Here is a 23,871-nt window from a genome sequence, read left to right on the forward strand (position 1 = left end):
GGACCGCACCAAGCCACATGGGAGCTTGGTGGTGGGGGCGGGGAACTGGAGCTGGGCTGGCTGGGGTGGAAGGCTGGGACCTCCAGGGATCCCATGTGGCACCAGAGGAAATGTCCCTACAAAGGCAGCCACATCCAGCTCCCACGGGCTGGGTGTATGATCTGGGCTGGATATACACCTCTCCTCCGATGCTGCTGCCAGCCCAGATGGCAGGAGAGGTTCACTGACATCAGTCTTCATGGCCAGGAGATGGGCTGGGGCACCACTGTCCTTCGTGGCCACCGTGGTTGCTGGGCTGAGGTGTTCGGAGCTGCCTGCAGCCCAGGATGCACCACCCGTGTGGTCTGCAACTCTCTTCCATCTTGGGGCCTCTGTATGTCCGTGACTGGGGCAGGACTGCACTTCTGGGACCCACCCCCACCCCCCACAACCTGAGAGGCCACGGCTTAAGAAAAGAGCTCTTTATTCCACATCGTTCAATATTTTTACACAAGTAAAATAAAATGCATATCTCTATATACCGCGGTCCGGGTGGGAGGCGGTGTTCTGGAACAAACACTGCCACTGCTCCCTGTAAACATGATGGGGTGGAGATGGGGCGGGCGGGTGGGAGGCATCATCAGGGAGGGCCTGGCTGCCCCTGGGGGCCTGCCGCCCAGTGCTGGCTGGCGGCATGGAGGGGACCCCATATATACACACGCCTGGCTACTGAGAAAGGCCTTGCTCACAATTGGGGGCTGATCAGCAGGATCCGAGCATGGTCCAGAGCACCAGCACGAGGCCCAGAGGGGCCAGGCTGCAGCTGAGACTGGGCAGGACGCCTGAGCTCTCCGAGTCACTAGCCCCGCTGCCCCCACTGCCCGCCTGGCCCAGACGGCACTGGCTGCGGGTACGGTTCTTTCGGGAACAACCTGGCCTCCGGCGAGGGACGATGGTGGGGGGCCCTGGCAGCTCGGGGCCCTGGGGCCGCAGTGCAGTCAGTGGGGGCTCAGCTGGGCCAGGCAGGGTCCCAAAGGGGGAGTCGTTGATGTGCCGCGGGCCAGAGCCGTTGCCTGGAGGGTTGTCACCAGATGGCACACGTCCTTTGAGTGCGTTGCCGGCTGAGGCCGGACTTCCGGCCTCCAGGACCGAGGCCTTGTCTGCGGCGTCCGGCTGGCAGCACTTAGGAAGCCCCAGCAGGTCCTCGTCGGCATGCCTGCCAGTCCAGATGGGACGGGAAGGCCTAGCAGCCACGGCGCAGCCTTCTAGGTCGGTGGCTGCCAGGCGCTTGAGGTCACGACCAGCCAGGCGTGGGGGCAGGCTGCAGGGCAGCTCGGACGAGGAGCCACGGAACTGCTGCAGCCAGGCCCAGAGTGGGCGGGCCCGGCAGTCGCAAACCCAGGGGTTGTCATTGAGCCGCAGGTACTGCAGGGATCGCAGGGGCATGAGGGCCTCCGCGGGCAGCGCGGAGAGGTTGTTGGCAAACAGGTAGAGCGTCATGAGGCGGCCAAGGTCACGGAAGGCGTGTGGGTGTACACGGGCCACACGGTTCTGGTGCAGCAGGAGGCGGTCAAGGCTGTGCAGGCCGCGGAAGGCGTGCTCGGGCACGCTGGGGATTCGGTTGCCATGCAGGAAGAGGTGAGTGAGATTGCCCAGGTCTTGGAAGGCGTCATCAGGCAGTGCCTGCAGCCCATTGTCCTGCAGGTAGAGGTACTGCAGGGCGGCCAGGCCACGGAACAGGCCAGGGCCCAGCTCCCGCAGACCACAGCGGTCCAGGTGCAGTGTGTGTAGGCGGCCCAGGCCATGGAATGTGGTGGGGTCCACGGCACGCAGTTGTGCGTTGTCACTGAGGTCCAGCTGTTCCAGGAGCGCCAGGCCAGAGAAGGCGGCCGCGTCGATGTGGGACAGCGCGTTGGAGTGCAGCCACAGGATAGTGAGGTTGCGGCAGGCGCGGAAGCTGGCGGCTGGCACGTGCGCAATGAGGTTGCCATGCAGGAAGACGCGCTGGCTGGCTGCTGGGATGTCAGTGGGCACAGCCTGGAGGCCCTGCTGCGGGCAGCTTGTTGTCACCTTGGGCTCGTTGTAACATACGCAGGCACCTGGGCACGGAGCCGCCACTCGCCACGCCTGCAGCCACAGCACCCAGGCCAGCAGCCGACTCCCTGTGTGGGGAGGAGAGGGTGGTTAGCCGGCAGCGGGCCCTGTGAGGCTGGCGTGTGTGCTGGAGCCAGACTGACCCCAGGTCGTGCTGTCACCCCTGAGAACTCAGGTGCTGTGATCCCTGCTCTGTCACGTGGAAGCTGCTGCACCAAAACCTGCTAGGGGAGTTACATGCCAGGAAACCTCACCTGTAGAAGCTCCATGCCGTCCTGCCCAGAGCTGAAACACAAGAGCCAACATGCCCACACCCCCCACCACTCGGGGTTAGCCAGGTCCCAGCTGAGGCCCACTTGCAAGCCTCATGGGATGGACACTCATGCCTGCAGAAACCTTCCTGACACTCCAGCGAACACAGAGCCCCCTGTCTGCTAATCCTGTCGACCCAGTGCTGTCCCTGGCCCATGCCCTGCCCCACCAGCCCACAGGCCAGGCTGGAAGAGAGGCTCTTAAATACGTAAGGAGCAGGCTGGAGAGCTCCTGCAGGAGTCCTGAGATGAAGCTCATGCCCAGGCCCTTTAAGTAGTCAGCTGCTGGGCCCTCTCAGGTCATAGGAAGGGTGAAGCTGTGGCTCAGACCTGGTGCCTGGCCCAGGTCCCTGGGGACCTTGAGGCCCCAGGGCTGCCCCGATTCTGAGGAGGCCTCATCACCACAAGGAGCTGTCCTTTAATGAGGAAACTACAGGCACCCCAGTGGAGCTGTGAGTCACAGTCCCCAGCAGCCTTCCTGCAAGGGTCATGGGTCCTGCTACCAGGGCCTGGAGCAGCAATACTATCACGAGATCAGCAGCCTGAGTGCCTGAGGGCAGGTGGCTCCAAGGCTCTGAAGGGCGAGCCCCCTCCAGGCAGGCTGCTCCCTCCTCCACGCATCCTCACAGTCGCTTTGAGAGCTTCCTGCCTTGGCATGGAACACCTGCAGCTTCCTCCCCTCAGCCTCACTCTCCGCTTGATCTCCTCCCCAAACGAAGACCTCACTCCTTCCTAGCCCATCAACGCTTGCATGATCCCAGCTGCCCTCAATCCCACCCAGACACTCTCAGTGGGTTCTGCTCCAGCCCCATGGGGATGCAAACCTCCCCATTCTCCCTCCCTCACCGAGGGGCCAGACACACCCAGGACCTCACCAGTGACCTATGCCAAACAGAAGACCCCTTCTGGGGTGATATATCCAGCATGGCCAATCACCAGCAGTGCCAAACAAATACTAAGCTCAGTGCCTAACATCCCATTAGAACCTCCCTCTTTGAATACTGAAGATTCTTTCCACCTTCAGGAGTGAGTCTATTAAAATGTGAATCCCCCTGGGAGGGTTAAGGCTTATCAGCTAACACTTGAGTTATCAGCTAACACCTGCGTTGACAGCCAACACCTTCCTTGGCAGGCTAAGAGCAGGATTCTGCAGACATGATCTGGCTAAGTGCTGGGGCTGGAGCCAGGAGAAAGGAGAGGACCACAGGCCAGCTCCCCCATCCAAAACCGTGACCTTGGAGCCCCCCACCCATGCTGGGTCCTCTCTGCCTGGGCTGGTCCAGATGCTTGCCCAAGCCCAGAGCCCTAGCAAGCAGGCATGTGCAGTGGTCACAGCAATGTGCCCTCCTGCGCTCTGGTGCCCCTCCCCACAGACTGGAAACCTCTCTGTCCCTTGTCAGCTGCCAGGGACATGACAGCCCCAAGATGGGGTTTAGAGAGGCAGGCCTAGCCCAGGACTCCCCAAGCCCTGGGCAAACCACCTGGGCTGGCCAAGTGCAGGAGGCTGTGGGGGGCACCTAGGCCTGCTGTTCTATTTACACTGCTGACTTCCTCTCTGGCTCTCTCATGAGACCTCCTTGGGAATTCAGGCCTCATTATGCCATTTCCCACCAGCATCTCACCTGCTGTCACGAGATGTAACTGCTATGAAAAGAGCACTTCCTGTCCCTGAGATCTTAGCTTCAGGGGAAGACCTGGGGTGGGGCGGGATGGGGCACCCTGGCACTCACCGGGCCAGGCTTTGAACCTCACCACTATGGGCAGGCCACCTCATGACTGTGCTACAGACCAGACCATGCCGCTGACCGGTTATGTCACCAGCCAACCATCATGACTGTGCCTGACACATCGCCAATCGAACTGTGTCACTGTTGCACCCTGTCCTGTGGCTCCCAGGCCTGTGGCTGTGGTTTGTGAGCTCTGTTGGTATTGGGTTCAACTGGCTTCACCAGAGGGGGTGGTTGGCTGCTCTGGTCTTCGGCTGGACACAGCCTGCACCCTAAGGAAGCTATGAGTGTGGGGCCATGCCCATCTAAGAATGCCCCAAACAAGGCTCTAGGGCTGAGCTGCGCCAAGGTGGGGGTGGGTGACTGAGCGGCCACGCAGCTCAGCCCTGCTCGGAAGTGGGCATCAGACATAAAGATACAGATCCGGTCCCGCTGAACCAACTGCTTTTTGGAAACCAACTTCTGAGGATCAGTCCCTGTGCACTGGCCCTGCTGTCCAGCAGCCAGTGGTGGGCTCTCTCCCCTCCCCAGCCACAGTAATTGGCTCTAGCCCGGCCCCCTTTGGGGCCTGCCCGCTGGTCTCCATGGCAACCCTACCGCTGAGCAAGCATAGGGGGGGGATCTTTTTATGAGATAATCAAACACGACTTTGCAATATGGGTTCATATTCACAGCAGGGGCCCTGGAGCACAGGAGATCCCACCAGGTAGTGGGAGGGCATTCTCTGACCCCACCCCAGGAGCTGGACCCAGTCACTTGCCCGACCCCTCCCAATGTCCACCAGGAACTGCAGCCCCTCCCAACCCTAAAAGGCTTCCTCCATCCTGTCTTTTCATCCTATCCTCTCACCTGTCCCTTGATCTTGTTTTCTGTCCTCCCTGGCCTCTACAGCACCTTGAGCCAGGCTTCTCTGGCCTCTAGGTCTCCACCCTTGCTGGTCGAACCCTCCCATCAGAGGCCCCAGGCTACACTCTGCTAGCCTGTCCACTTGGCTGCAGCCTAGCTGCCTGCCTGCCCTTAGCTCCAGTCCCCACTCATGCCCAGCCTCACTGGGTCCTGGTCCTCAGTGAGCACCCAGTGCCAGCCCACCTCCAGGCACGTGTGGTAAAAAAGTAGCCCTGCTGCAGTTTCGGTTTGCACTCTCAGAAACCATGGTACACACAGGAAAGTCCCATCATGGCCCCACACCAGGCCACCAGGGCACCTGAGCTATGCACAGACTCCAACCTATCCCTTTCCTGCCATCCCCGAAGCCTATTTTCACCTTGTCTTTCCTCGGGCCTCAATGCAGAATGGTTGGGTTGGGGGTCTCCCCCATCGCCCTCCCCATGGTGTGGCTCCTGCCTTAGCCCAGGTCTGGCTCAGAAGCAGTGGTAGGGGCAGGAGGGTGGGGGAGGACTAGCCACTCCAGCCTAAGGTGAGGGAAGAACAGCGACCAGATTCTACTTGGGGCCTATCTCCCATCTCGGCAGCCAGACGGGGCAGGAATGACAGCTGAAGAGCCCATGGAATCAAAGGCCCGGGAAGCTGGGGTACATCAGGTCTGGGTGTGCACTGCTCATCCTACCTCAGCTCCTGTGCAACAAAGGATCCAGATTCCCCTTCCCAGTCACTGTGTTGGGATGGGGGCAGAGAGGGACCTGGAAAAGGGAGCTGGGAGTGGGGAGAGGAGGAAGGTAGAGAGAGGAGGAAAGGGGAGAAGGGAGGGGAGCCAGGAGGGACAGGAGGTTTAGGGACTCGCTAGCAGCCACAGGAGTCAGCAGGTAGCTGGCTGAGGTCAGCAGCTCAGGAGGAGGGATTGCAGACACAAGGGGTCTTTGGCATGTACCTGGCCCCTGCCACTCCTGGCTCCTCTAGCCTGGGCTGAGGTATGCAGGGATGCAGCTTCTCCGAGGTCCTATGGGGACACCTCTGCCCCAACCCAGCGAGGCCACAGAGATAGCACAGCGCTGACAGCCTTGGAGTTCAAGAACACTGGTTCAGTGCCCTTGGGCCTTGATTCCCAATCGCAATGGGGTGGCAGAAACACATCTCAGGGGTTGTAATGAGGGTCCACCAGCTGATTTAAAAGGTATGAGTCAGAGCTGCATAACAGTCCATTTTCTTTTCAGTATCATGAGCCCATTTTACAGATTAGGAAACTGAGGCAGTGAGTGGTTAAGCCCTGACCTGCTCCCACTGGAGAAGGTCCAGGAGGAAAAGTGGGAGAGAGAAGGAGCCCCAGTGAGTTCAGCTCAAGCCTGAAGAGTAGCCACTGTGTGACTTCAGCAGGAATGGGACCCAGGCAGTGACGGCATGGGCCGGTGCCAGGAGCACGTGGCTCCCTCCTGTACCATCAATGGCTGGGAGAGGATATCTCCAGGGAGGCTCTGAGCTCTATCTGCCTCCCCACTCCCCAAGAGGCTGGGGTCAGTAGGCTGTGGAGAGGCTGGGCAGTTGTAGCACAACCAGGACATCAGTTAGCTCAAGACCCTCTCAAACATCAAGAATGTCCTGGTGAAGGATCATGTCACAGACTGCAGTTCAAAGGCAGAGCGGGAGGCCACAGCTCAGCACACCAAGGCTAGAAATAGCTCCAAGGGGTGGGGCCAGTGGTGGCCACATGCCGCAGAGGGTCAGGGCACCCTGGCAGTGCTGCGCTTACACTCCTCCCCTGCACTTGCTCCCCACCCCTGCCAGCCCTCTGCCAGCCCTCTACCAGCGACTGGTTCGGTCGCCCACCCCATCATCTGTTCCCCCTAGGTCTTCCCTCGATTCGCACGCTCACCACCCACTTTCGGTCTAGAGACATGAGCTGGGGCAGTGTGCATGTTACGGCATTTCCTGGGCCACTCACCCAGGTGCTGAGAGAGGAGAATGGCAGCAACTCTGGCAGGGGCAGTCCACTCTAGAGAGGGCCCTGTATCTCCTGGGGGTGCGGCTGCCACTCCTACTGCCTGCCTGTGCCCCTCAAGGCCCGGCTCCTTATTGATCTCAGGGCAGCAGTTGCGGGGGAAGGCGGGACAGGATAGGTCTATAAATGGGCCAGGTTACTGCTGTGGCAAGAGTGCTGGACCCAGGGCTGAGCGGTTCCAGGCCAAGCTGTGTGCAGTGAGGGAAACTGATGTCAGCTTGGGCAGAGCCTGTCTGATGTTGCACCGAGACCCAGGCAGAGCTGGCAGGACCAGCCTCCTGACTGCGCTCAGTGCACAGATGGACCAGTGGGCCAGGCCTAGGCTGGGCCCCTTTGTCCGCTAACTCTCCTAGGGGTCTAGCTTATTTGCCCACTTTACCAGTGGGGAAGATTAGGTTTGGTGTGGGGAGTAGGGGTGGGGAAAGCCACTTGCTCATAGCCCTAGGGCTAGTAGGATTCCTAACATCATGGTCCCTGGTCCCTGGAAGGCCTTGCTGGGCAATAAAGGGTTAAAGTTCCCTCATCCTCACCTTACCCATCACCCTTACCTTACATGCAAGCTCCATTCTTCCTTAAAACTTCCAGAGAACACAGCACATGAGAGGGCAGCCCAGGGCCCTTTCAAGTCAAGGAAACTGAGGCTGGCAGGGGTGGGGCCTGGCCTACCTGAGAGCTGAAGACCTAAGGGGGTGCCCTGTGGTTGGGGCTGCACTCATTCACTTAGCAAATTGCATCAGGTGCTGAGCTGGGTGCTGTAGGCTTGAGGCCAGGATGCTGACTCCGGCCTGTGATACTTATAATCCAGGAGCACACTGACCACTTGCAGTCACCCTGCCATGTGGCATGTGCCACCAGGGGAATTTTAAGTGCCACAGAGCCCTGAAACCTACTGCCAGGGTGAAGGTCCAGGCAGACTGCTTGATGGTCAAGATTCTTGGCCCAGAGACTAAACCTTGGGAATTCATCCTTGGCCAAGGCTGAACTGCTAGCCTAGAGGGCTCTGCAATCTTGCCCCATTCAGCCCACCTGGTGCCCAACTCCCTTGGTGCCCACCCCAGGAAGCTCCCTGCTAGGGCCTGATGATGGCAGCAACCAGAGGTTCTGTCCAGCTGAAGCCTTGTCCAGTGCCAGGGACTTAGCCTGAATCCCTTTCCACTCCGTCAGGCCACCAACACCTTCTGCCTGATTACTTGGAGAATTCTATCTCCACAACCAATTCATCACAGTCTCTTGGCTGATTCCAAAGGCTGGCATGGGCTCGAGCCCCCAGAGGACACTATGAGGTGCTTGCCGAAATGCCTCTGCCCCAGGGGTCTCAGGAAAGAGGCACTTCTGGTGTTGGGGCCTGGCACCTGTCTTGACCCCTTCTCTCTACCAGCTCCTGTCCAGAACTGGGTGCTCGGCCTGGCAGGGCCAATAGTGCTGGGTCCTGCACTCCTCCCCCATCCATCATCCCTCTTCCCAGTACCCTGCATCTGCCACCTACATAAAGCTGACCATTCTTATGAGGCCCAGAGTACTAGCTGCCTACAGGGCAAAGTGCGGGAGCACACACTAGAGATGTATGCTATAGAGGTACACAACAGGAGTGTACTCTCAGGCCTTTGGCTGCGGGGGCCTGGGTGGGTCAGGGCACAGAGAGTGAGTCAGCAAACAGCAGAAGGGTTGCTGTGGCAAGACCAGGCAGACATGGGAGCCCCTCCCAGGAACCAGGGCTGGCAGAAGGTCTGCTCTCCTCCGCAGTAGGACAAGACATGTGGGTATATCCCTGCGCGCTCCTGAGCCCTCAGCACTTGTCTAACATCACCAACAAGGCAGGAGGACAGCCTCTGCTAGAGCAGGATTTATTCCGCTATGGAAAGACAAGTGCAGGTTTTGGGAGGCCCTTGTCTACTCGCCCTCTGGGATCAGTCCCAGTTTGGAGGGAGCAGCTGAACTGCAGCCCACCTGAGTTGTCTCAAGGTAGCTGAGCTCTCAAAAACGCCCCTGACTAGAAAGGCTTACGCCTCTGCTAAGGGTTTAACATCTGGAGGGTGCTCAGGGGCTTTGAAACTGAGGCTAGGGTGGTGAGGTTGGGGGCAGCACCTGTTGAGACCGTAGAGCAGCCAAGTGTGGGTTGGTGAGCACCATGGGATCCAGCATTTTCCAGGGGACGAAGGTTTCAAGAGGCAGTGAATGACCCTCCTTAGCCTGAGATGCTCCCATTTGAGTCATCACCAGCCACAGCCTGGGTACCACGTCCAAGCGGCCAGAGTGAAATCCTCATCAGAGGCAACGGGCCCTCGTGCCTCCTGTTCTACTGCCATCTTGTAAATCAGCCTGCTGGCTATCACCTGTCTTTATAACAAATGTGTAGTAGGCATATGGCCACACCTGTGCATTCCCTTTGGCTACTTTAGTGCTACCTGGGCTGAGTGGAGTGGTTCTAGCACACCACATGGTCCACAATGCTGGTATTATTTAGTATCTGGCCCTTTAGAGAAATTTGCGGACTTGGCTTAGGATGGGAGCATCGTGAGTGCCTGCTGCGTGTGGGTGTTGCCACCTTCACCCTCACAACAGCCCCACAGAGGTCACTCGAACCCCCACCTAATGAAAAGGAAACCAGGGGTCAGAGAAGGCCACTGTCCTGCTGCGGCCACACAGCTGGGATGAACAGAGCCTAGCGGCATCTCACAGGGCTGGAGGGTGATGAGGAGAGAGGTGACCCTGAAATGGCATGCAGGTCAAAAGAAAAACAATTATTGTGCTAAAGAGGTTGTCTGGAGTCTGGCAATCAAACATGCATAAAAGAGGACAACTTAAAACACAGACGGAACAAAACTGTCTGTGAGGAGCAGAAGGAGGATGTCCCCAGGCACAGAGAGGGGGCACTGATCCACACGGTCCCTGCTTGGGAAGACAATGAGGATGCTTCGGGGAGATGCATCTATGCGGAAGTGGTTTGGGATGGATGGGTGGGGGTCTCTAGAGCCACAGGATACTATACCCTCCTCTACGGCTCTCCATCCAGGCTGCCCCAAGGGTGGCTCGCTGACCCATTAGCATCCCACTGTCCACTTGGGCTGGGACAAGGGGAAGTGGCACATCAGTTTTGATGCACTTCCCAGGACATCAGGATTCAGGCCTTGGTTGATAGGATCTTCCTCTTTAAGAACAAAAATAGGACGACTCAGTCTAGGAAAGGTGAGCTGCACCGAAGTTAGTTCAGGGCCTCTTTGCATTCAGGCTTCCTGGACCCCATTGTGCAAACTCACGACCAGGATACTGGATAAAAAGTGAGCGGTAGAAGCCTCGTCATTATCACACCAGCCTTGTGCAAGGCCCTGGGATCACAGGCAGCCAGCAGCTGACCTGGGCCCACCTGGGACCCATCTGAAGTATGGCCAGCCTCACACAAGGTCAGGGAGCCCCAGGTGAGTGAGAGGTGGACCAGTGCTGGGTGGCCATAAGATATTTCTGAGCAGGGCCCTGGCCTGGGGAACCCCTATTCTAGCATCCATTCCTGATGCTGCACAGGGAATTCTTGGATGGGCATGTCTCCTGTTAGTCCACCACCATGTTCCCAGCCTCACACAGTGACCACCACTGGGGGTGTAGCCAGCGTGGGGAGGAGGGGTGGGATGGGGGCCCCTGGGAATGCAATGGCCTAAGGTACAGGCTTCCCTCATTTCTGGAGGTTTCACCACACCCCACTGCACAGTGAAGGGGTGACTGTCAAATTCCACTCCTCAAACAAGGGCACTGAGGCTTAGAGAGGTGAGGTGGCTATAGGTTACCAGTGAGGCCAGGGATAGGGCCAAAGACCCCACCCCACCACCCCAGGAGACCAGAGCAGGCCCTGGGCTTCAGAGAACCACACGGCAGGGAGGAGCAGCCATCTCCCCAACCCAGGCAACAGACCAGCATGCTCTGGGCTCCCTGACCCCCATAGCACCTCATCCTCAGCCCAAAACTTCTGCTCCCTGGGGCCTGGCAGCCCTGAGCTTAGATATGGGCTCTACACCTCCTCCCCATGTAGCAGGGGAAGCTAATGGCCCACTCTCAGTCTGTCAGCCACCAGTAACATGAGGATGATGATGGGCCAGCACCTCCTTCCTAGGGCCCTGAGGCACCTCCAGCCTGGAAACCATACTGGGCACCCCCACCAGGGCCCCTGCTCTGTGGACAGCACCCTACCTCCCCGGAGGCTGGTGTAGGGCCTCTTCTCATCTAATCAGGTCAACCTCAGGTGAGGAGCTCAGGGAAGTGAGGCCCAGGTTCAGAGGTGGCATCCTGGAGCCATGCTGATCATCTACATCCAGCAGTCCTGAGGCTGCTCCAACAAGGCCTGACAGCTCTGCTTCATCCAGGAGAGGCTGTGTCTGGGTGGGAGGAGGGCACGGTGGCTCAGCTGTGCTGCAAGCATGCCTAGAGCCACCTTCCCCGCCTCCGCCAAGCTCACCCTCAGCAGCGAGAGCAGACTCAGACAGGCCTGGAGCCCAGTGCAGACCAGCTTGCCTCACAGGAGACCCCTGCACACACTCATCATGGAGTAAGGTTGCTGCTGCTTCCCAGGCAACACCGACACACTTGATGGTCCCCTTCCATGTCCACCCACCACTTGTGTGAGAGACACGTTTATCCCTGAGACTCACGATGCTGAGGATGAGATATGTGCCGAGAGGGGCAAGGAGCAGGGTGATAGGGCTACTGCCCTGAAGAAACACGCAGAGAAAGGGTCTCCGCCATGGTGGTTCCCGTCTGGTTGCCCAACTCCTGCCAGTCAACAAACCTTACTCTCAGAGAAGCATCCGACCACCTTCGGTGCTTCCCTAGTAAAATGTGACCATAGAATCAGGTATCCAGAAAAAGCGTCGACAAAAGGGAAAAAGGCTTTAGAGGAAGCAGAGACAGCGTGGGGGATAGATACGAGTTGGGGAAAATCCAATAAGTGTTCCGGTAGGGATAGAAGAGGATTTAGAACAAGAACAGGGTGCTATGAATAAGGAATCATCAGAAAACAAGAAGAGAGCCTGGAAGCTAAACACAGAATGGCTGAAATTAAAAAAAAAAAAAAAAAATCATACAAGGGTTGGAAAACAAGGTCAAGGAAGTCTTAACAAAGAGAGAGAGAGAGAGAGAAAGAAAGAGAGAGAAAGAGAGAGAAAGGGGGAGAAATGATGAGATTTAGAAGACAAAGGTCCAACATATGAGAGTTTCAGAAAGAGAAAATAAAAAAAATAGAGGCGAAAAAAAGTCACCAAAGAAATAATACAAGAAAATCTCCTGGAGCAGAAGACCCGGCCCTCCAGTGGCCAAGTGCCTAATATAACAGATGACATTCGCAATGTGATTTCAGGCCACTGAGGGTCAAGAGAGGCCTGAAATGTCCAGAGGAAAAGCAAAGTGGCATCAGGCTTCTCCAAGGCACAACGTATGCCAGAGACAACAAAAGTGAAATGGCTTCAAAACCCTGAGGGGAAACTGTTTTCTACATGGAATTCTGGACTGAGCTTGAATAGATTTGCTAACATTTGAGGACTCATATAATAATTCTTCACTGTGCCTTCCTTAGAGAGTTAGTTGGGGATGTGCTTCAGCTAAAACGGGACAAACGCAGGAGGAAAACATAGAGCCCAAGAAATGTTGGGTGACAGAGGGAAGTCCTGGGAAGCTGTGATGGGTCCACAGCACACATGGCCCAGGTGGGGACACCAGGACAAAGGCCTGGGGTGAGACCTTCCTGGGTTAAAACGAGAGCCCCAGTAGAACATCTGATGTGGAGAAGAGTAATCACATGAGGGTGGCAGATAAGATAAGAGAAAAAAGACAAAGTCAACTGTAAACTTCAGGAAAAACAAAAGGCTATAAAAGAGCCAGAAGGTTACCACAGTACGCTACTGTGGCCAGGCAGCGAGGAGCATTTATGTGACCCGGGCTGGGAAACACAAGTTATGAATGTAACTGACGGTGGCGAGACAGCCATACTGGGGAGTGTGCTGGAGAAGAGGGGCCTAGGGTAGGAGTCACAGAAATGTGAAGTAGCCACTTGGAAAGATGAGGAACAGGGCAACAAACCGATTCTCCAGACTAGCCTCCCAGGGCTGGGTGGAGGTTTTAACTTTGAGCAAGACATGGTTGACTACGGTGTTATCTTTTTTAAAAGACTGCATGTTTGGCACTGCAATCTCAAAGACAGAGATAAATAAACAGAAGAAAATAAAGTGTATCTGCCAGAAGGTGGAGTTGAACATGGGTTAGAAGTGCCTCCAAGGTACAGGAGGAGAAATGGGGCTATGAGAGCTACCACAGCACTGTGGTGCTTGGCCAGGCGTCTGGTGCAGGGATGAGACCCTGCACACTGCTCTTCAGCCCCCGTTCAGCCAAGGGTGGCCGAGGACACCCCTGGTCCCCAAGGACAGTCCGGGTTCTTGGCACCAGAAGCCTCTGAAATCTAGACAATTAAAGAAATGGCTTCCAGCCTGAAAACCCATCTGTGTGCTCTAGCCTTCGACAGTTCCACCACCACCAGGCAGCTACTTGCCCTGGCCCCTCCTCACCTCTGTCCTGCTCCTAGCTCACAGATCTGAGCCTGCCCGCCCCAGACTACAGACCCTCAGGAGCAGGGAGTCCAGCAGATAAACACAGCAGGAGGCTGCCTGCACTTGTGGCCCCCTGAAGAAGGCTCACCCTGGCCTTGGCTGAGTGCAAACAGGCTTCCCGTGGCTTTTTGTGACAGCCCCAATTGAATCTCTGCAACTGAACCCGCGGCATGCAGGCAAGGGCAACGTGAATAAGTAATTGCTCTTTTATTAACGAGTGATAAATTATTCCTATATGATTGTGTGTGATAACTCTTCCTTATTTGAAATCAATTTAGGATGGAAATTGTTGGCGGTTTCTCACTAGCGAGAGTGGGAGAAGTAGGTGCTGCTGCCTCCTGGAAAACAGGTCAGTGTATTTCGGCTACTTCTTGAGGCTGATGTGCCTGGCGTTCCTGGCTGCAGAAGGGGGTCGGCTGCCCTGGGGGCAGGGCCAGGGAGGGTGGCCTCATTTTCTCAGTGTCAGCCCTGGGAATGGATGCGGGATCAGTGCAAGTATCCCAGCAGGACTTCTCCCCACCCCCAACCCCTGCAGGGCGCTCTAAAAGAAGCCCGGCCCACCCCACTCCACCCCCACCTCCATCTACTGCTAGGGAGCCCACTTCACCTCGCACCTCTCTGATCCACTTACCAAGCACCTGCACTGCTTGTTTCTGTCTGTTGTCCCCTAGGTTATGGGTTCCATGGGGGCAAGATCATGGCTGGTGACCAGCACACTGTAGGTGCTCCATAAATGCTTGTCACATGAATGCAAGAAATACATGCCACTTACTGTCAAGTTGCAGGCTTTTTAAGGCTGTGCAGACAGCATTTCCCGAGGATGTCCAGGCCCAGGAGAGTCCCTGGGGCACTGATCAGGTGCTTAGGTTTAATGAGGTCCTGAGGGTGGGGCCCCGGGATGAGATTGGAGCCCTTATAAGAAGAGATGCTGGAGAGCTGGTTTTTGCTTTCTCCATGTCAGGACCCAATGAGAAGGTGGCTATCTGCATGGCAATTAGAGCCCTCGCCAGAACCTGACCCTGCCACATCCTGATCTCAGACTTCTGGCCTCCAGAACTATGAGAAAAAAAGTTTCTGTTATTTAGGCCATCCCATCTTGGTATTTTGTTATGACAGCCTGAACTGATTAATAGAACTTCTTTTTTAAAACTCTGGTATATCTTTCCAGATTTTCTACAATGCACACAGATAAAATCAGAAGTGTTTTTAGTTAGTTCTATTTGGTCTCATGTGCTGGGGCAGCCCTGCCCTGGAAAGGGTGGTTAAGGCCACCTCGGGCAGCAGGGTCCCCTTCCAAGAGCTTGGTGCCATGGGGTCACTCCTTGCTCAGGGCTTTGGGCACTGGCTCTGTCTCACTGGGGCCTCAGGCAAGTCTCCTAACCCCTTGGACAGGCCCCTCACCTGGAGAATGGAGATAATAAGGCCCACCTCACAGGGTGCAGAGAAGCCACATAGCTCATGAGGGCAGGAGCACAACAGGTGCATAGGAAATGCCCAGCCCACCTGTCCTGTGGGAGTTTATCAGGAGTGCCTCATGTCATCCCCAGCAGGGACCACCATCCTCATTTGACAGAAGGGAGGTCAAGTCACAGCTAGAAAGGGCATGCTGGCACCTGACCCCGCCATGCGCACTGGGCCCCGCCTTTGTTCCAGTAGCCACCCTCTGGAATGTCTGCCCTGTTCCTGGAAGCACCCCTTGGAAGGGCTCTTCTCTCCAGAGCCCTACCACACCACCCCTCAGAGGCTGGACCCTTCCCGACCCCTTCCCCTCCCACACCACAGTCTTGCCAGAGATGTCCATCCTCAAACTCACCCCTAACCCTGGACTCAGCCCTGATGGGGCCACTGAGGGAACAGGTGCAGAAGCAGAGCCCAGGGAGCTTGGCTGGTGTCATGGCTCATGGGCTCCTGCCACGGGGTACTCGGCAGGAAAGGACATCAGTGAGGCCCAAGGAGTCCTGCCTGAGTGTTATGCCAAGCAGGTCATCTTGACCCCATCTGGGCCTCAGGGCAATGTGGGGATAGTAGACACACTTTTGGCGTGAAGGCTGCAGCCTCTCCCTCCCTAATTCCCACTGCCTGATGGAAGAACATACTGTCCCCTCCCCCGGGCCCCTTGTCACTGATAAAGATGGTCATGCCTATATTAGGCTTCCTGTGATCTGGGGGCGTGGGGGACAGGCAGCCACAGCATCAGGGAAGGCTCCATAGGAGCAAAGGCGCGCGCGCACACACACACACACACACACACACTGCCACCCCCACGTGGGCCACCCAGGGGCCAGGCCAAGGCTCAGGCAGCAGGTGAAGAATTGAATCCATTAGGGCCACCATCTGTCTCAGCCATGACAGGTCCTTTTGGTGACATCCAGAAGGTAGGTAGATAGAATATCTTTATGGGGAGAGTTTTTCTTTTGCCAGTTTTCAAACTGGAAGCCAAACACTGTCACACCTGTCCCCATGTCAGCCTCTGCCTGACGTAAATTGGGGCTGAGGCAGGGAGATGAAAGACAGCCTGGACACGGCTGGTGTACAGGGGCCACGTGTCACACACACAAGAGCACACAGAGCAGTGGGCTGGCCTCCAGCTGGGGTTGGGCGGGGGCAGCCTCCACCCCATCCTTCTGGTCCAAGATCCCCAACCCCTCCCTCTGCTCTCCTCTTGGCCCCCAAAAGCTTTTCACCTGACCCCCATCGCTCTTCCTCTGTGGAGGGCCAACCTGGGCCCACCCTAGAGGCCCCAGCTGCCTCACCCCAGGCAGTGGGCTGACCCGGAGTCTCCAAGCTTCTACTCCCTCCAGGAGCCCCTCCCCCTCAGCCAGCAGCTCTAGCATCTCTTTAACACATAGGGCCAGTGTGGTCTCGATGGGGGTCCAGTGGTGGGCCCCCAGGCCTCGGGGTCCTCACTACCCTGCTGGCACCCACATAGCACTTCTCTCTTCTGGGAACCTCATGGGCTTTGGGTATATCCCCAGGACCTGGGGGGCCTTGAGGGCTGAAGGTATCTTAAGAATCTAGGGGATCCTGCAGCCCAACAAAGGGCTGGACTGAAAATGCTAGAAAGCACTTGCCGAGAGAATGGAGAGAGAAGCGAGTGACCTGCGGGGACCTGTCTGGGTTCCCCCAACCCTGAGTGTGCATCTCGTTGCCTGGCTAATCCCGCCAACGGTGGGAAGGGTCCTCCTAATGATGAAGGGATCACCTGCCAGGCCATACTCAGGAACCACAGTCCCAGGGCCCCCTTCCACCTCTCTCTCAGTCCCTGTCATATGGGGAAAACTACCCACAGGGTGAGGGTGGGGGGAGCAGCGACAGTCCTACTGCTTTTTTAGATGGCCCTGGGGGTCCCGGGCTTGGTTTCCAAGGAGGTTTAATAGCCTGGTCCCTACCAGGCTCAAAGACACTGCCTTATAGGTACTCATCCCACGGGAGCCCCAGTTGCTGGGCAGGGGTGTGACCAGCCAGTTCTATGCTTTATGAGGCTGGATGTGTTCTGGGAGAGCAGAGAGGCCTCAACCAGGGTAGACAGAGGGAAGCGGACAGTAGAGAGCGTGGGGGAGGGAACCTGGCAGGGCTCTGGGAAGGGTGGAGTAGGCTCTAGGGCCACTCCCAGCTTTCCGGCCGGGGTACGCTGTGGAGGCAGATGGGAGAGCTGGGTGCGGAGCATCCTCTGTGACCTTGGGTCCCATAGCTCTCCCAAGGTTGCTCTGATGCGACACCCAGCAAGCATGTCCTGGTGGCTGGCCAGGATTGGCCTTTCTCTGGAATTCTGCTTCCAGCTACATCTTTGGGGATGGGAGGTGTTTCTGGGCTGGAGGCCACACCCAAGGGGTAAGTGGCCCACTTTCTTGCGGTCCAGACCCCACCCTGCCCAAGGACCACCCTTCCCACCACAGCATGAGGCTGGTACAGAGAACTGTGGGACAGCAGGCTCCATATAGTCTTGGCTCCCCGCACTTCGGTGCACTGCCTGGGCTAAAAAGACCTACTGTGTGCCTGAAGCTACTGCAGAATACCATAAGCCGGCTACCCATCCCCCATGGCCTTGCGCACAGCTCCTAATCACCTTCCCCTGAGCCCAGTACCCAATATGCTTCGGACTCAGAATGTTTTCCCACCCACAAAGGCACTGAGCTAGGAACACCACCTCTGGTCAACAGTCACAGATTATGGATGAGGCCTCTGCTGACTAGGAAAGGGCAGGTGCTGCCCAAGGTCACACAGCAAGCCGGCACTGCACAGGCTGATCAAAATGCTGCCCAGACTTGTAGGGAAGACTGCTGGCAGGTCCCTGAGCCTGCCCCATCTGGGCCCTGGCAGCAGTCAAATAAAGGCAACATTTCAACAAGGTCACTATGTCTGGCTAGGACAGACTGAGGACACAGCGCTGGGCCCAGGCAAGCAAGGGGCAATCCAAGAGGGCTCCAGGGAGGAGGTGAGGATCCCAGAGCCCAGCCTTGCCCTGAGCCCCTCGGTACTGCACCCGCTTCCTCGATGGGTACCTCACCAGCTTCAGCCTCAGCCTGACATTTCCCGTGACATTTGCTGCAAAGAAATAGAGTCATAAACCCAAAGGTTAAATTTGCACATTGCCTCACACTGCTAGAACAGTCCCTCCACCCACTAGGTGCTGTGGCTATAGGGTTTGCGTAAGATGTCTCACCCATCCCTGGTGTCCTTGCTGGAGGTCCAACAGTCCTCCTCTCAGTCCCCACAAGGGACTGTAGTCACCATCTGAAACAAATTCCTGGGCACACCATGCCCTGAAGTATGCTGCATAGGGGTCACAGAGGGGCCCTGCCCACCCCGTTCACAAACCTGAGGCACTGAGACAACCTGTGGTAAAGGGGACGCGTCAGTTCCACTTCACCCGGCTGGTCCCAAATCTGTTTGACCATGAAACCCTTGTTCTATCCCTGCCGACATTTCATGGAACTTCAATTCCATGGAGTATGATCTGTGACGGCTAGTTAGGAACGCCTCAGTGCTGACCCGAGAGCTGAGGAGCACCCCTGGGGTACTAGGCAGGCTGCCTGAAAAAAGCTGGGTCAGCTCGTGACACCCCAGCCCCTCCACCCAGGCTCTTTGTGTCGGCAGTGGCCCAGTTCCACGCACCAGGGCCCAGATGGGGTTCACCACCTGCCAGGCCCACCTGGGCCAACCCAAGACCCTGGTCTCTGCCCAAGCAACACCTTTCCACAGCCCCTCTGTGAGGTCTGCCCACAGCCCTGCCTTTCAGCTCTACCTCCTGGGCCTCGCCGCCCTGTTCTGAAGGTGCACGCCTGTGTTAGAAGGTGCCTCATGGTCCCTCCTCCACCCTCCCCCAGCAGGGCAAGGCAGCGGGCCAAACATGGAGACAGGACTCTCAGGATGCTGTGGGTTGAGGGCAGAGACTGTGTGAAGAGGGCAGGGGAGAGGTGGCTCAAAGTGCCAGAGCTGGAATCCTGATCAACACTTGGAAGCAGATGCACTCACCACCAATAAGAAATGCAGAGCTCACTCATAAAAGGTTGGGAAGGGTTGGAATCAGGGGAGGGTTACACCTCGGGAGGACCTGATGGGGCCTCCATGTGCAGAGTGGACTTCTCTGTGTCCAGCTACACCGTCAGGGGCAGTGTGAGAGGCTGAGGCAGGTTTGGAAAAATAAATTATGGCACATCCTCAGGAAGGGTTTCTACATACACCAGTAAACCCATGATGCACAAGAATAGTTCCCGATGTGCAAAATGTTTAAAATACAGTGACAAAAGAAGAAACTGCAGCACAAAACACCCGTATGGTGGGACCCGGCCAGGCCCACGCGCTCCAGTGATGGCGCAGGGAGATGCAGAGGGTGTGGACAGCATGCCCACCCTTTGGCTGGGCTTCCATTTGCAGCTCTGCTGCCACCTGTCCTTTAAAGTATTTAGTCCTACAAACTCGGGAGGCCAAGGATCACATCTCTTTATTTGCCAGGCTCAGAGTAGGGTCTGACAGGCCAGGAACTAATAAATGAATGAATGAATGAATGAGTCAATGAGAGAATGAATGGGTGTCCAAGTGAACAAACAGAGTGTCTGCGATTGGGCTGCTGAAGAGGACAGGAGCAGCCAGGCTACAAGGCTGGGGACACTGAGGGATGCAGAGGTTGGGCCCTGAGAGGACGTGTTGGGGGAATGGCTGGGGGTGGGACAGCCATGCAGGCTCCTACGGACTTTGAGGCCAGGCCCTGGGTAGCCACAGAAGGTCTGGCATCCCTGCCCCTGGGTCAGTGGTCAGGGCCCACCAGGCTGGGGATGGGGAAGCATGAACGGTATTGACCAGGCACAGACAAGCGCCCCTAAGACCCCCACAAGGGCCCAGTGGCAGGGGGGGTCGCTCACACATTTCCTCCTTCCCATACTCACTGATATACTCATTCCCTCACACAACATTCACTCATTCAGTCAATTCACTCATTCATCATGGAAGTCTTTCCTCAGCCCGTTCTCCTGATCCTTTCTGGATGCACAGACTGAGGCTCTGTGGAGACTTTCTGGCCACAGGTCCAGGAGGGCAGGAACCGAGGCCCTGGGGGGTGGGCTCCTTCCACCTCCACCAGCCGGCACCCTCCTGGTGCTTCACCAGCTGCCAGAGGGATCCATGCTACAAAGCCATAAATTCAAGGCCTGGGCCTGGAGTAAGGAGGGGAACTCGCTCTCTGTGGGTGAGCATGAGCTCCTTGGCCTAGGGGCAGCTGAAGGACGGTGAGGTGGGAGTCAGAGATCCTGGAGGAGGCATGGTAGCACAGGCCTCAGGCCTACCCTTGGCCACCTACCTAGGACAATAGGACTTCCAGAGCCCCTGTCCTGGGTGATCTTCTACAGACCACCCCACCACTAGCCCTCTTGCCTGTTGAGACCCACTGGGCCAGGCTCTCCTTCCTCAGCCCTCTCCCCTACCTCTCATCCAGGCCACAGGGAGAGGGTCAGTGCTGACTGCAGGATCCCAGCAGGCCATTAATCTTCACATAGCACAAGAAACTGAGACTCTGGGGTTCTGCAGGTTCCCCACTGGTGACAGGCGGAGCACAGATGTTGCCCCAGCTTGGGAAACATGTAGGTGGCCACCTCCCACAGTGCTCTCTCTCCATCCCTCCTCCCCCGCCCACCCCTCCCCCTCTCCCTTGTGACTTCTAGGGGCCTTAATTTCCCCATCTACACATGGGTAGGAGGGAAGGATCTGGTTGGCAGTGCAAGGGTTTGGGACTTCCTTACGTGGGAACTGCCGGAGGGGGGAGTCTTTTGGGTATTTTGAAGGTAGAAGCACTGGGGTCAAAATTCTATGTGGACCTTGGCCTTGAAGTGTCTCCAACAACCCTTGAGGGATGCCTGATTGCTGGCTCATGTCACGGGTGAGAAGACTAAGGCATGGAGAGGTGAACTGTCATACGCAAGCTCATACCCCAGATGAGTGGCTGAGCTAAGACCCAAATCTAGGCTGTTGTTCTCCTGCCACCCAACACCCAGGAGCCAGGAACCACTACCTGGCTCAGGCTCTCAAGTGGGAGCGTTCTTCTTCCTCATCTGGACGAGAGGAGGATGCAGGCTGGTACCTGATTTACAGATGGAAAGACAGGCTTACACAAAGGGCAGTGGCCTGCCGACCCCATCATGGTACCCACTCCTGTTTCATCCCTGTATACCCTATGAGGATGACCCGCTTGTCCCCATTCCACAGACAAAGACACTGATGGTGACAGGGGAGCAGGCAGTGTAGCCCTACTTTCTGAACCCTGGCCAGGGGTCTTCCTCACTACAGCGAGAGTGGGTCATCAATACCCTTACGTCAGAGTCCCACACAGCACCTAAGACAAGTAACATATAGAACCCCTCGCCATGGAGAGACTGAGTCACTGCTGGCAAATGCTTTTCGAGGTCACCCTGGGTCAGCTGTGGGATGGGCACATAACTGCCCCCACCCCTCCGCTGGGCTGAGCAGCAGTGTCTGGTCTATTTGTCAAGATGTTGACCTCCAGATTTGAAATGGGCCGTCCCTGCCCAGGTAGGTCCCAGCCCCCACTGGTCATTGTGGCTTTAACACGGGGGAGGAGGAAGAGTGTCTGGGAAACCTTTCACCTCATGCCTTGGGCTCAGGCACTGAACTAGCCCCCAACACACATGTCCAAGGCCTCTGCTACAGATTTGGGCAGAACCCAGTCATTGGCACACAGGGACACCCACACCCAGAGACAAAGAGACACATGCTGATGTGTCCACAGGCACATACAGTCATGCATGCAGACACGCATGTGCAGATGCATACCAAGTTACACACATACACACGCACAGGCCTGAGGGGCTCCAAAGTGGATACTTCCAGGGCATGGGGGTAGGTGGACAAAGGTGGGGCCAGGCTCCTGTCACTGGTTCCTCGCCTCCTCTATCAGTGAGCTCTAGCTGCCCAGAGCCACCCCCTCAACACATGTGCCTGTAAGCACAAGAGTGGGTTCTGCTGAGGGGCCCCAGCATGTGCCAAGCATGGAGACGACAGCAGGCATGCTATGTACATGCATGTGTACCAGAGGCATGTAGGCGGGGGCGAGGATGTGAGTGTGCACCCACAGCATGTGTGCACGTGCACACTGGGGCAGCCTGGCACAGTGTGTGCACAAGTGCTGTGCAAGTATGCAGCCCTTATAGACACATGCACGTGCAAGGAAACGTGTGGGCAGCCTGCGGCATGGTGGACATCAGCAGGGCAGCTGGTGGGGGCACGAGGGCGGCACTCTCCAGGCAGGGCATGCAGTTGGGCCCCCAGCCTCGACTCTCTGGATCTCACGCCAGGTAGGGGGAGGGGCCCCAAGAGGTCAGCCAGGGAGCGGGTGTTGTGAGCCCCTCAGCGAGTCCTGCAGGGGCCCTCAGGCTGCGGATGTAGGGCGCTTGGCTGTCTTCTCTCATTGCCCTCCCCCTGGGGGTTGCAACACAGGGCTAGCCCCACACCCCATGCCCTTCGTTGTCGACAACGCCCCCATTCATCCCGCTTCAGCCTGACCCCAGAAGACAGAAGTCTCTTCGCTGGGTCTGCCCGGCAAGGATGAAGGAGGCCAATACCCCCCACCCTAGCTCGTACTCACGTTTCTGCAAACCTGATCATTAACCCCTTCGCAGCCCGGGTTTTCCGAGGCTGTACTCCGCCCATCCAGCCGGCAGCACCCACCCCGGCCCTGGCCGGGCGTCGAGGACTATTCCGACCCGCAGCCCCCGGCTCCGCCGCCGCCGCCAACTTTCCCAGGGAGCAGCAACTTTTCCTGCTGCCGCGGGCTCCGCCCTCCTGGGGCCGGGCACCAGTCGGCACAGCACTGCGGTGGCCCTCACAGCCGCCGGTGACCCTGCCGCTCGCCTGGGGAGCCCGGACCCGCCCTGCGGCTCAGGGAGCCCCCTTCCCCCCATCCCCCAGCTCCACAGCGCCCCACCCCGCGGCCAGCTGGGGCGCGGCACTCACCTCCACCGGACGCCCTCTTCATCGTCGGGGTCGGGCGGGGCGCGTCAGGGACGGAAAGTCGCTTCGGGGCCGACGCCCGTCTCCCCGCGGCCGGGTCCGCATCCAGGCACCGCCGCTCCGGCCCGGCCCCGGCCCGGCCGCGGGACGAGGCTGGGCGCGCTCCGCTCCGCCGGTCGGCTGGGGTGGCGGGGCCGCGGAGCGGAGGGCGAGGGCGGCGGCGGCGGCGCGGACTGGCGAGAAGAAGGCGGCGCGGGCCGGGAGCAGATGAATGTTTTATGGGATCATGTGGTCTGACGCGCAAGGAATCCGCCCGGTTCCCCCGCCGGCCGGGCCCGGGCGGGGCGGGGGCGGACCGGGGCGGGGCCTCGCGGCGGGCGGGGCGCTCACCTGGGCGCGGGCCTGGGCTGGGCAGGGGCGCTGGCGGCGCGAAGCCGGGACTAGCAGGCTGGGCCGCAGGAGGCGCTCCGCCCGGCTGGTGCACCCGCGCCAGTCGGACCTAGACAAAGGCGGCGCATTTCTGAAGAGGCGGCGGCCCCTGCAGGCAACCGCAGGAATGGCGGCCCTGGCCACAACGGGCTGGGGGCGCAGACCGGAGGGCGTGGCGGCCCCGGCTGGCCTGGGTGCTCGAGTCCCTAAAGTGGTCAGCCTGCGATAAGGGCTTTGTCCGGAGGCCTAGGGATTGGGAGTCAAGGTGGGATGGGGGAGGGGGGATGCCTCTGCCTGGCCCACTCCCTTCCTCACCTCACTAAATTCTGCAGCCCGCATGCCCAGCAGCCCTTTGCCGGAGCAGGATTGCTTCACTTTTCAGTTTGAAAACAGGC

At 57.9% G+C, this 23,871-nt stretch overlaps 1 protein-coding gene and 1 long non-coding RNA gene across 2 annotated transcripts; both read right to left on the reverse strand.

Annotated features, from left to right (window-relative positions):
* Positions 1-446: 446 nt before the first annotated feature.
* Positions 447-23,333, reverse strand: RTN4R (reticulon 4 receptor). The gene is made up of 2 exons (XM_016166968.2): positions 23,051-23,333; positions 447-2,141 (listed from the first exon to the last, which is right to left on the reverse strand). Exons 1-2 carry the CDS (start codon positions 23,070-23,072, stop codon positions 742-744), a joined length of 1,422 nt encoding a protein of 473 aa, XP_016022454.2. The 5' UTR covers positions 23,073-23,333; the 3' UTR covers positions 447-741.
* Positions 13,781-22,675, reverse strand: LOC118602898. Its single transcript, XR_004950965.1, has 2 exons — positions 14,361-22,675; positions 13,781-14,056 (listed from the first exon to the last, which is right to left on the reverse strand). It is a non-coding gene; the product is annotated as an uncharacterized LOC118602898 (long non-coding RNA).
* Positions 23,334-23,871: the final 538 nt, after the last annotated feature.

This window comes from Rousettus aegyptiacus, unplaced genomic scaffold (genome assembly GCF_014176215.1).
Source record: "Rousettus aegyptiacus isolate mRouAeg1 unplaced genomic scaffold, mRouAeg1.p scaffold_m13_p_5, whole genome shotgun sequence".
In the NCBI taxonomy this organism is placed as follows: Eukaryota; Metazoa; Chordata; class Mammalia; order Chiroptera; family Pteropodidae; genus Rousettus; species Rousettus aegyptiacus.